This window comes from Apteryx rowi, unplaced genomic scaffold (genome assembly GCF_003343035.1).
Source record: "Apteryx rowi isolate R43461 unplaced genomic scaffold, aptRow1 scaffold_65, whole genome shotgun sequence".
Lineage (NCBI taxonomy): Eukaryota > Metazoa > Chordata > Aves > Apterygiformes > Apterygidae > Apteryx > Apteryx rowi.
Window position 1 is genome coordinate 1 of NW_020450927.1, and position 13,527 is coordinate 13,527.

At 35.0% G+C, this 13,527-nt stretch overlaps 1 protein-coding gene across 5 annotated transcripts in view; it reads right to left on the reverse strand.

Annotated features, from left to right (window-relative positions):
• Positions 1-395: 395 nt before the first annotated feature.
• Positions 396-13,527, reverse strand: part of LOC112975107 (alpha-(1,6)-fucosyltransferase-like) — a 60,901-nt gene continuing 47,769 nt past the window's right edge. For 4 of the 5 annotated variants that reach the window (XM_026084790.1, XM_026084792.1, XM_026084791.1 and 1 more), the window contains 3 exons: positions 12,577-12,998; positions 2,663-2,778; positions 396-2,543 (listed from right to left, as the gene is read on the reverse strand). In XM_026084790.1, the coding sequence (XP_025940575.1) occupies positions 2,365-2,543; positions 2,663-2,778; positions 12,577-12,779 (498 nt within the window). In that variant the 5' untranslated portion in view covers positions 12,780-12,998 and the 3' untranslated portion in view covers positions 396-2,364. The remainder of the gene's footprint in view (positions 2,544-2,662; positions 2,779-12,576; positions 12,999-13,527) is intronic. The other variant, XM_026084795.1, reaches the window with a different exon arrangement.

Consider the following 13,527-nt stretch of genomic DNA (forward strand, 5'->3'; position numbering starts at 1 on the left):
ATAGGTTTGTGTTTATGTGTAGTATTAAGCTGTATTAAGAAGGCTCTGCTGAAAGTAGTGAACCAAGCCTGGATTGCTCAAAAACAAGAAGGGGGRATTGTGGAAGAATGGTTAAGTGAAAAGGGGCATGATCTCTTAGAAGTGAGCAATCCTGTCTTCACAATAGAGGGAGGATCCCTGCGGCTATGTGAACTGTCCTTGAGCATTCCTAGACCATTACAGAAGGGGAAGACAAGTAGTGGTAAACAAGTAAAGGAGGGGGCTGATAAGCCCCTCCACGTGAACAGCAACTTTGCACCAATCGTGTATTCGCTTTAGGCGTGTGAACAGAGACTGTAAACCAATCATACAGCTACTGCTAGTGCATGCTTATTGCTTGTCTATATATACTCTGTGTAAGCTCTAATAAAGGGAGAATGACCATACTCATATTGAGAATCATCGTTACTCCGGGCCCGTCCCCCACTCCGACATCACATATAAACTTATTACAGTACAGAAGAAAACCACACTGGTTTCAGACTCCTGCAGTGGGATTCATCTCAATTTCAGAGGTCTACAGTGTAGATTGGATTTAATCACATGAACTTCTTAAAAGACTCAGTGGAAAGAAGTATGCATTTCTTCTATGGGCTTCATCTCATCTTGAGGTAGGAACAGCAGTGAGGATAAGGCTGGCAGACAGAAATATGGATAACTTGTAAGTTGGGCTCAATGAATTAATATTCACTGCTGTTGAAAAGAAAGGAAGGAAAGCAAGAAGAAAAGGATGCATCCTGGGAGGCACAGACATGAAAATAATCTGGCATTAAACACATGACACTACTCAAGGTTCCACTGCAACAATCGGCAAATATGATCTAGGAGATGTACACAGAGTAGTAATATGTACGGAAGTGATTTTGGCCCTGTATAGGACATCTGTGAGTCTGATATTAGGCTATGTGCTCCAGTTCTGGCACTGACAATTTAAAAGGTGTAACAAGAAACAATGATTGGAAGCTGAGTCAAAGAAACCCAAATAGAAATAAATTTATAGATAAGAACAAATATTTCTGAGTGGAGGTAACTATTGAAACAAACTGTCCAGGGAAGTGGAAGCTTCTCTATCAGTTGACCATTCAAAAGAAGACCTGAGGTCTTTCACAAAATTCTGCGATAGCCAAACACAACTTTTACTTCCATCAAACATACATTATTGCACTCAGCAGAGAGATGACTGGATGAAGCATGATGGCCTATTTTATATAGGTAATAACTCTGCACAATTAAATGGTCCCTTCTCACTTTAAACTCCATCAGTCTGTAAGAATCTGATTAAAGAATCTGAATATTACAAAATTAAATGGACTAAATTCTTTTCCCACACTAATAATTCAAATTCATATTATTTTTAATTTTTTTTAAAGTGTTTAAATGATTTCCAAAGAATTTAAAATTCTTAACAGGTTTTCCTTTTACAACAGCATTATTTTCAGAGAGTCATGCATTACTACTGATGTTCATCCATGAAGATCTCTTAGCTTTGCTGGGAAAGAGGTATTTGATTACTATGGTAAATTTAGTTAATTCAACAATTTTCTTTTGACTGTTTACTAACAAGACAGTAATTGCCATTGTAATCCTTTTGGGAACATAGTACTTTAAATAAAGTAGGCCTACAGATAGATTTAACTGAATTTATAACATTTCCTGGATTAATTTTGTTATGCATGTACAAAACTAATACTGAATGTTTTAATTTAATATAAAAGGTGCTTCAGCAACAGGGAGACTAGAAGATCAACATCAAATAAAAATACAATTCAAATGTCTTTGAACAACATAACGATGACAATGTAATTAAAGGTAATTTGTATCTGATGTATTCTGTTAAGCTTTAATTAGGAAGAGAAATGACTCACTATAGAATGACAGTTAATCCAGAAATTAAGATATTCTCCAGGTTTTTGGGGTTTTTTTTTACTTCCAATTATACATTACCCTATGATCAATACAACTTATATTCCAGTATTAATGAAAGGCACAATCAGACCCTTTAAATAAGTATTTTGAAGGTTTTTTATGGCTTTGTTATATGTACAGACATCCCTATATCCACATACACAGATAGACACAACTGAAAAGCAACAACTGACACCCCCCCCAAAAAAAATCAAGTTAGAAGATCCTACCTTTAGCTGTAGAGACATAAGCTGAATATATACTATGTCCCATAAAATGCAAATTATGTAATTATTTTACGTCCATTCCTTAGTCATATTTTAGTCCACACAGCAGTAATTTATATTATGAGATTTAAGCAACATATCAGTAGTTTACTTAAATCAATCTATAATTCCTACAACAAAAAAGCAGAAGAAACTAATACAAGTACCTTTCCTGATGACCCAAATCAGACAGAAATTCATCAATGCGTCTTTGCAGTTCATTTCCTTCCAGATTTTTCAACTTCTTTAATTCACTTTGGAGGAAAAACCAAAGTTCCTTAGCCCCATTTTCAATCCTCCTCCTCAGTATTTCATGGTCTTTTCCCAGGCCTCCTATTAAGAAAAGATAAAAGAATCAGCATTTGTAGCTGAACTGTTTGTTAAGAAACTAATACATTTCTGATATGGAATACCAGAATTATATTAAAAGAAAAAACAAATTATCTACCAACCATCTCCTGTCCGCTTCTTATAGTTTTCTATCTGTTCTTTGGCCTTTAAAAGTTGCTCTTCTAAAGCATGTACCTTTCCTGCAGCTGGTCCCTGATCAATTGGACCATCTGGTATCCTAGAGCAGAGGAAAGAAAGCAATTATGTAATTTATAAATATAAATGGTTTTTTTTCCTTTTTAAAAACAATTATTGGTAAATTATTAGCATAAACAGTTCAGCTCTCCTCATTTTGTTCCACAGTGATTTGCTGATAAACCTTCTTGGCATTCTCTTAAAACAAGAAGAAATGRAATATATTAACAGAAATAAAGATTTAAAAGCTTTAGTCACATAGGAAAAAAATAGTGCGTAACATCGTTTCAATGCGTAGATTCAACCTGGAGTGAAACTGTGCTGTTTACAAGACTTCCACTCACTGACAATACCATACAACCATCAACAGGAATACCAATACAATGCTCTACTTGTGAAAGTAGTGTTTGTAGCAGCTTAACTCCTTTCCTGTGAGAAACAGAGTAATCATAACCATTTCCTGGACTGACTGGCCCACAGACATAGCCTAATTCAGGAATATGCCCCCACAACACTCAAGTTCTGGCTATTTCTTATATTTTCACATGAAATACACTCCGATCTTGAATGCTGGCTGTATATTCCTCGAGGACCAGAGCTCCAGCACTGGAACTCCACTTTTTATTTGAAGTCTTCTTACATACAGGCACCAGATGGTGTCAACGTATGTTCTGGACTCAGCACAAGGTGCTAGCTTGTTCAACGCCCCATCACTGTAATTTTTTTATGACAACTCTGGGGATCTAAACTGCTGATGATCTAAAACAACACGAGCAAATGTAACATCCATTTGCGAAATCTCAGATGTACAAGCATAGAAGAAATACGCATCCTGAAAATTATGAGCCACAGATCAGCCCCAAGTGTATTACTGACGTTTGCTCACCATCTCAACTTGAATCCACAAATTAATAAACTGAGATTGCTAAAATATTGAAATTAGATGCCATTTTCCATTTGTCTTAGGAATTAAAAATTAATGGAAGGAAAATAAAAAACTCTTTCATCTATGTAGAAGTGACACTTCTGGTTGATCCAAGAATTAAAAATTATGCCACCTTTTGTAAGACTTTTTGTAAGAGTTGATCCTGAAAAGGAAAAGAGGAAGCAGAATGTAATGAAAGGTTTCTAGGATTATAGAGAATACAGAATTCTTGCAGAACATGAAGGTGATTCCTCATCCATTACGATCATAATGGTATAAAAAGGAAAGGATATTCTCTCTACCCCTTCCTCCCCAAACACAGAATTTCAAGGCACAATATGGGAAGATCCTTGCCAGACCAAAGATGCTTCCAGAATAGTGAAAATAATGGTTGGAAGGAGTATGCTCACACTAAAGCAGAAACTACATCTCAGGAGGATGTTTAGAAGGCTGTAGTTGACTTTCATGTTTCAGATCTTAATAGTTTAATAGCAATATATGTTTAGGAATTGATGAACAGTCCCTTTTCACTGGGGCATTTGAAGGGGATAAATAACTGACGTGAGCATCAGAAAGGGCCTTCAAATCTTTAAAAAAAAAAAAATGCATCAAAATTATATCTAAGCTCCTACAGTAGTTTAAAACCACAAGTTTGAAATACGATATTTCTGATCCACCAACCTGTTTTCACTATTTGGATTGTGACAGGACAACTAAATACAAAATTACCGCAAAGTTTCTAGGAAAAATGGAATGGCTTATCTTGTATGACTCCTGTTCTCTAAAAGTAGAATTTGAGAAGGAAAATAAGGTAAAAAGATATGAAATCGTTACCATGAGAAATCCCAGGACAATCTACACATCCACTGGACATAAGAAAGTCTGCTAAAGTAGTAATTATAGAATTCTACAGAAAGATGGTTGTGGATAATATGAAAAAAGCACAGTAACTCCAGTCATCTGAGATAATTAAAATTTATTTTTAAAAAGGTACATACCACTTAACATTCAACTTGCTTTGGTGTATTATGCTAGAAATGTTTACCATAATTAGGTTGTTTTCTCTCTATCTACCACCTCATCAGACTTGGAATTGCTGTCTTCCTCACTTTCATCCAGTCTCAAAATTATGGAAAACTTTCTTCTCTCCAACCAGTACAGTTTGCTTATTACTGCCCTCTACAAATATATCTACTGAGTTGGAGATAAGGCAACATTTGAGGGAAAAGTCTTTGAATTACAATCCTTATTTATACACGCAGCAACATTGCAGATAACTTCTAGTGCAGACAATCCTAAAACCCTATGTGAATACTGTATGTTTACTTACAAGAATTCTGGCTGAAAAACATATACGTCAAGTTTTCAAACCAAAATAAGTACTGACAACTGACTTACTCCTTAAAATTGTGAGTTCATCTAAACTATGATTCAAATTAGCAATCCAAGAAAGTGTCAGTAAGCATCTAGCACATAATATCCTTCACTTATTGCTATGATAACATTGTAAATTAAACTATAGATATAAAATAAACAAAATTATAAACCACTTGATACAGGCAGCCACAATAATATACCAAATAGTGGTTTTGTTTGAATTATATTCCTGAGGACATACAATGTGTGATTTTGTATGCTGTTCCCTGCCATCTCAGAGTAAATATAAATGATCTTTTCCATAATGAACTCATAGCAACTAACTCTAAATGTCACAGAGATTACGCTGTATAAATAATCATATTCTGCCTTGCCCCTTTTTAGTAATCCAGCTACTCTCCAAGACAGAAAAAAATAAATCTTTGTAGATTTGTAGATTTTCCATCACTTTCAGGCAACATAGATGGATAATGGCATGATAGCAGTCTCTAATGTGAATCGCTGAAGCCAACAGAACCACTCAGGAATTCATTGTAGTGCCATTCAATTTAGCTGGCAGAAGTGCCATAAAGTGTAAAATAGCTGTAAAATAAAAAAAATAAAAAATAAAATAAAAAAAAAAAAAAGCTTCCAAGGTACTTAAAGGTTATAACAATTTATCTCCAAAAGGAAAAATGTAAGATTCCACATGTTCTCACTCAAATATTTTCTCATTCTTTCATCTACATCTTTCTGAGTTCTTTGTGTGGAGCTGCAAGATTTAAAAATAACTAAATCCACTTTACAATTTGCTTTTTTTCTTTGACACCTTTTTCTTGAGAAGAAAATGATATTTGATTTATTAAAGACTACTAGCATACACAGACAAACAGAAGGAATATAAGCTGTCACTTCATTCTTCTAAGATCACACCTCCCCAGTAACTAAAACTGAAAGGAAGTATTCAAGGTGATCTGCAAATAAAGATTGAGCAGCCTCCCTAGTCAATTTAAATCAGCATAGACATGATCAATGCTGATTTATATCCATGGAAGATGTGTCCCTTCCCTTAATTCAGATTTGCACAAAACCTAATAAAAATAGCAGAGATGCACACCATATAGTTCAATGACAAATTTTCTCCCTCGCACACTGACCCTGATAGCCTCAGCTTCAAACTCGAGACATTTTAAATATATCTAATAGAAAACAATATGTTAAAATACTACTTGAAATTTTATCAATCCAACAATATTCCTTTACCCAAGTCCCTTTCAATGCTTTATTATAGCAAGTTCTACAGGTGTACCGGGCCCAATAACTGCTAAGAATAATTGATACAGGTACATTAATAGATTTATGATTAATTGATCCTGAAGTTGGATTCTATCCCAGCATCAGCTCCAATTCAGCTAAAGTAATTGCAGCGCTTTTTCAAAATGAAAACCCTTTCTCTTCCTTATGAAACCACGCTCAGAACTATGGCAATAATGTCTAGTAGTGAAGAGGTGTTTGTTTTTATTTGCTTGATTACATTTTGTCCTCTTCCTCTCCTGTTCCACTTTCTAATACATGATCCTACTCAGATAAGAAACAGATTATGATATTTATTGAAAAGATTGCATGCTCTACAAAATGCAATGTTTAATAGATTGTAGGGATAAATATATATCCTTAAATATATAAAGAATGTGAAGTTCTAGTAATATGAACACAATATGAATATATTTAACTTTCTCTATTTCCCTGAAGAGAGCTCTTACATTAATGGCTCCAACACTGCCAGTCATATCTGTCAGGCGAGGATGTCACTAACATCCAATAAAGAACAAAATTTTGACCATCTCTCAACAGGACACAAAGGAGTACATGAATACCATGAACCACTAATCTATTGTAAAAGGGAAGTCTAGGACCTACAAGAAGGAATACACAAAACTTTTCCAGTTTCCCTATAAGAAAATCAGAAATTACAGAAGTAATAATTTTAACCGCTGGTCCTCCCAAAAGCCTTATATTATCTGAGTGTAAAAGTGACAGCCTTCAGCAGTCACATCATAATTCTCCGAGTAAATTCACATTTCAGGTAATGCTACATTACAGGCAAACAGTGAAACAACATTATGCAACACTTTGATTATTACTCCCTATTAAGTTTCTTTTAAGTAACTACAAAAATTGTAGTAAAAATTTCTCTGTTGCTACAAGATCTATGAAATTTGAAATAAGCATTCTGGAAAATGCCCGTTAAATTCTACTAGAAATAGAATAGTAGGATGGCAGTGTATAAAAGAATGTCTTTTTATTACCATTTTGCACTAGTGATAGCCAGGCTGCTTCTAAAATAAACCCAAATTCATTCACATCAATATTATTTATAAACATGTAAGGAGTATGGTAGTTTTCCAAATCTCATTACATAACAATAATCATGTACATAATTTCTAAAACTGAGGAAATACAAAACACCTGTTATTTTAGTTTTTATCTTCTGCATCACTGATACACATCTGTGCCTTTTTACAGCCCACAAGTAAAGTTTTTACAAAGCATCACATCGGCAGAAGAAAAACTACAGCAACTTCCCACCTAAGGCTTTCCCAATGCATCAAAAAAAAAAGAAGTGCTGCCTGAACTCATTACAAGTCATCAGAAGAAGTGCAACACAAAAGAGTGTACTCAATTTTTAAAGGACAAAAAATGTGTTAAATTTAGAAAGTTTGCAAAAAGATAGGACTGTCAACTTGCACTGTTGCATAAACACATCTTAAAAAATGGTTCTCAGAATAATCTTATAAAAAGATCCTTACAAAAATATGAACCATTCTTAAATAATAGCTGTAATAAATTACATATATATATATACACACACATATACACAGATATATATATAAAGTTAGAAAGAGCATTATTTAGTTTGTGAAATCAAACATGCAAATATTAGGGAAAAAAATAGGCTTCTTACTGACATAAAACCTTGATTCTACTCCTCATGCATCCTGCATAGAAGAGAGGTAACCAGCAGAAAAATTACATATGAAATATGATTTAAGTATCATAATCCAAAAAAGTGTTTAGCTAGGATTTATAAGGGCAGTCAGAGATACGACATTTCCCAAGTTTTAAAAAGTTGATTTTCTTTGCATGTGAATTATCTTCTTTTCAAAAGGTGTTTTTTTGGCTGTTTTGTTATTTTTAGGGATGGGGGGTTTCTTCATAAACTGGCAGCAAAAGAACATTCATATCTCAGAAATGAAAGATCATTTCTTGGTGCCATATGCTGGCCTTCATGAATGGCTGGACGTAACTAAGCACAGCCCAGCYCCTATTTTCACCATCCCAGAGAATTCAGCACTTTTATCAGGTAAAAAGGAAGTCAGAGAAGTCACAAGGACCCATTATAATAGAAGGTGCTAGGCAATTTAAATATAATGGTCCCCACATAACCAAGGTCCTCATGGAATTAGAGGTCAAATATTCTGAAGCTAGTTTTCTCTAGACTCAAGACAGAAATTGTTTCAACAATTTCTACTTTATTAAATTACTCAGTTCTTGTAATCATACCTGCTTTGCCTCCCTTCCTTCCTGCCCCAGTTAGTTATTATTAATGACACAGCTAGGCATTGTGGTCATTTTCTGCTATTCACAAAGCTTCTTTACCCCCAAAATTCTGTGAACTTGGAGCTTTTTTTTAATCCAAAAGTTGTATCTAATTATGTCAAAAGACTTTTGATCGGATGCCTGCTTATTGTTGCAGTCTTCAATGAAGACATTCCTGTTTTGTTTAAACTCCTCTAAATATGACCTTAAGCTGGAGTTACTATTGAAATAAGTTTAAATTTATGCCTTAGCTTATCCTCATTGCATGCTGTAATATATTCAATATCTTCATTGCAAAAAGTGTGCAATTAAAAAGCCTAGTGTGGAATTAAAAAGCCTAGTTCTCTAGATGTAAAATCTAAATGGAGACAGGGCAACAAAAACAAGATAGAGTTTTTATCTCAATGTAGCAATATCCAAGTTGGGAATAGGGCTTATCATTACAAGCTACACTGATAAAAAAGACTAGCTTCTTAACCTTTCAGATTTAAGTTAGAATCAATAATTAGAGTTTTCAGTGTAAAAACACATCTCCTGGCAATGAAATCATATTCAAGTAATAGTTCCAGCTTTTCTGTCTTTGATCAGCAAAACCTAAACTAAATTATATCTTCACTTTAGGATGTTATCTTGGGCAATAGCAATCTTCTCTGCCTACTTCTAATTTAATCTCTGAAGTTAAGAGACATTTTTGGTTTTTAAATAAACGTTCATAGCACCAGTAATCTCTTCCAGGACACAGATCCTGAATCCATGGACTGTTGACTACTGCCTCATTTTAAATAGCTTTATTGCTATAAAACTGTAAATGAGCTATATTAAAGCCAACAGCTGTTTTTAACACCACCTGTTCTATTTAGCAAACAAAGAAATGAGATACTGAAAATCCATATCACATTTATGATTTAATACTTTAATGACGAAGGTTGACCAAGAAACATTTCTCTAACCTATTTCTAAAGTTTCTACAAAAACAACTTTCAGGGCTTTGCTCAAAAAAATAATGAAAATGTTTTACACCATGACATATCACTTCCCTCAATGCCTAGTATTTCACCAACAGCTGATCTGTTCCAGCAAAAAACTATGCCTGAACAGCTTCCACTCCCAAACTAGCTCATTTCTAGCCAGCACTGACAGCTGACCATGTAGATGTACTGTTATTCAAATAGGCATTTAAAGGCACTTTACGCTTTCTTGTGCAAGAGTTTCAAGTTCTCCTGTGGTTATATACAATCACTAGGGAGCAAGGTGTTAGAAGTACCTTTCAGTACACATACCTCATATTACTGTTCAGGTCAGTCAAACGCGGGGAGCTGAAAGCATGGGGAGTGGTAATCTTACATTCAAGGCCAAATATTTCCCCCTCTGAAACAGACAAAAACCCTAGGGTTTGCCTATTATGGTCTAATATTAAAGTAATTTAAAGATACTGCATTTATTCTAATATTGGGTCTGGCTTAAGATTCTTTATGGCAGGGGACTCTATATTACATCATTTTGTCAACAATAATATATTAAACTTTTGGTCAGTGTAGTTGTTATCATATATTAATAAATCAAGTTTAGACAACTACAGCCCACTCAGTCATCCGTGGCCGTATTACTCAAGATGAAGACAATCTGCACCTAAGGTGCAGAGAGCACTTGGGTCTCTTCCTCTGTGCAGCACTGCATCAATGCTGAGGTACTTCTTCCAGGGCTGACGTATGTTAAAACCAGGACACATGTTTTTCAGAACACAGATCCTAAGCTAAGAAGCCTCATCAGCACCCAGCTGTACCAACAGCACTTTCCATAAACCAGGAACAGAGTGCAGGGGAAAAAACACTTCACTAGGCAAGGAAAACAGTTCCTAACTTACCAGATCAAGTAGGCTTTGCCTTTCCCAGCTGCCAGTGTAGAGATTTGTAACAGAAACATTAAAACTGGTATTTATTAAGTATATAAAATATATGTGTGTATATGTGAAAGAGAATGCACCAGATGAAACAGCAGAACAGGGTTAAAAGGAAAGTTATGCATTTAATTGCTACATAGTCCATATGTGTGATTTCATGCAAATGAAGACAGGAAACAAACTGACCTAAAGATAAGGTAACAAGAAGATGAAGAACAGGACTGGAACCATAAAATACCAAATAAGGACAAAAAGAGAACTGTGCAATTCAGTAATTTTTCCTATGACTTACAAAGGGGTGAAACATAATAATGAGGTAAAAAATCCAAAGCAGCATCTGCTCCTAAAGGGTATTAAAAGGCAAGTCCAAAATCAGTTTGTCATTGCCAACAAAGAAGAACCCAAGAGACCTGATAAGGGCTCAACTGCCAGTGCCCCTTGTCCTCCATGCTGCACACAGGCGATCCTGGCCAGACTGCTTCTGCAACATGTTCTTGTGGTTGTGAGTATGACTTCAGCTCACATAAGAGATTTTAGAAAGAAATACTACCCTCCCATTCCATAAGATCTTGTACTGAGCTTTGTTACTCTAGTTTCCTACAATGGCATATGAAGTCACCTCCTCTGCGTGTGTTTCCAGGATGCAGTAGGATTTTTAGACTGTGTGTAGTGATGTCCACATACTTAGATCCAATTTGGCATCACATCCAGTCTAAGAAGCTCTCCCTTGAGAGCACTGGGAAAAGTCATACAGAGATACCAGAAGTCTATGTTAAGAGCAGTCTGGCTGGAACTAAGCAAGATGTAGTATTTGCTGCTGGCAGACTTATTAGTTAGTAAAATGTAGAGCTGAGTTGGTATCAAACACTTACACTGGTATTGCAGGAGAATAACATGCCCTGCAGAATGCTGGACAGCACAATGTGAAGAACACACACTACAGGAACTGATGCCAAGAAGGACCAAAGCAATCCTGCTGAACCCAGCCTGATTCCTCAGGGTGCATTAATTAAGAAGTCTCTATACCATATTCCAGAGTACCTATATTAGCTCATATTAGTCTTCTAGCACTCAGGTTAACTACTTTTTCTGCACATTAGAAATATCACAGCCCCACTATTATAGATACACCACACTACTGACAGGAGTACAGATTCTCTGAATATAATATTTAATAATGGCTCTGTAATTAATTTAAAAAATTACTGTATTCCAAAACCAAAAATTCTGCTCTTCTCATAAATTTTTCTGATCCTGTGGTAAATTAACCCACTTAGGCTAGTTTAACATATCTAAGGAGGCAGATAAACATTATCAGAAGCTGGGAACCCTCTCATTTTCATTCTGAACGTGAAAGGCTTTCAGATATAGAGAAATAATCTCCTGTTGCTTGTATAGCCTCTTACTATTAAGAAGAGCTGCCTGCTGGAGAAGGTAAAAGAAAACACTTTAAACTGCAAGTGTACCAATTTATAATGTAACAAATAATTATAAAAAGGGAGAGGAGCTTCACTATTTTACAAGTATCACTACAAGCTTAGCAGCAAGGCTATGAAAAAACTAGTAATAAGCATTCGTATAACGTGGCAGTCTACTGCAGCTCATCTTCAGCAAGGCCACATTGATCTTCAACAAGTTCTACCTTGTTCTCACCACTTTTTAAATGAACTCCACCAGCTACTGCATGCAAAAGTGTAGAAAAGTCACTAGCTCTTCTCATTGGTTTAAACATCATAAAGATAGCACTTGTCTGAAGTTGCTGCAACTGTTAAATCCTTGACAGTGAGGAGTTAACCTCCTACAGAATTCTGTTATTGTGATAGTAACACTTGCATCCCATTGAACTACGACCCTAGGTTAGGCCAAAACTAAATGTACAAGATTACTTAGTTTGTTTAAAGGCTTTTGCAACATATTTTCATTTAGTTATAGCATTGAACAAAATACTTCTCTATGATTTTAAATATAATAAAAATGGGTTTAAAAGAAACTTTCAGTTTAATTTTTTGATACTTCATGTAACCATTTTCTGAATAGTTTTATTACTTTTTAAATCCTACCTGAGCGATTCTGCCATCCGCCTTAAGTCTTCATTTTGCTGCTTTAAACGTTCAAGTTTAGCAAGTATCTTGGATAATTCATGACTAGAGTGATCTGGGTGCTCACTGTCTCGTACCAGATGTCCACCAATATAAAAGAGTAAAGTTCCCCAAGCAAAGAGGATGAGCATAATCCAACGCCAAGAACCAGTCCATGGCCGCATTTTCAGATGTTCAGTTCACTCAAAAACTGCTTCTTCTCACAAAATAACAGACATTTTAAGTCCTTAGCCTGTATGAAAGTGGACAATTTCAATTGCTCTGCTTCACCACATTGTACTGGAGAAAAATTATTCTCAGTGTCCTACAGCAACTTCTTAGAGAAGTTCTTTATGTGGCTGTACATAGAAAGCATTAATATTGTATCATTCTTGGTATATATTCTGTGGAAAGAATAAAAGAAATATGAAGTTATAATTCTGATACAAAACAGAATATATTGAAGTGCAATTAAGCTAAATGTATTGTTACTAACACCCAGGAATGCTGATAGACAGTGTTACTACTTTCCATCAAGCAGAAAGAGAAAAAGCTTTCAAGTTTCCACAATAAATATGCTGAGTTTATTAGGAACAAAACATGTAAAGAACACAAAATTAACTCCATATTTGAAATGGCCAGAAGAAACATTACTTTTTTTTCATAAGAAAATATTCACCAGTTTATGTGTCAGTGCACACATTACAATAGTTCAATAAATCAGAAAATGAATTCTCTAGGAAACTTAACATTCTCCTTTATCGTCAACATAAAGGCTTTTTATTCAATTACAAAATGTATCTCCTTTTTTTCACTTTTACGAACTCTCTTCTCTCTAATATCTTATATTGTGACTCCGACCCTAAAACACAACAGTTTAACAAAACAAAACAGCCATTCTATCAACAGACTTCACTGTTGGCAAGTAGATTG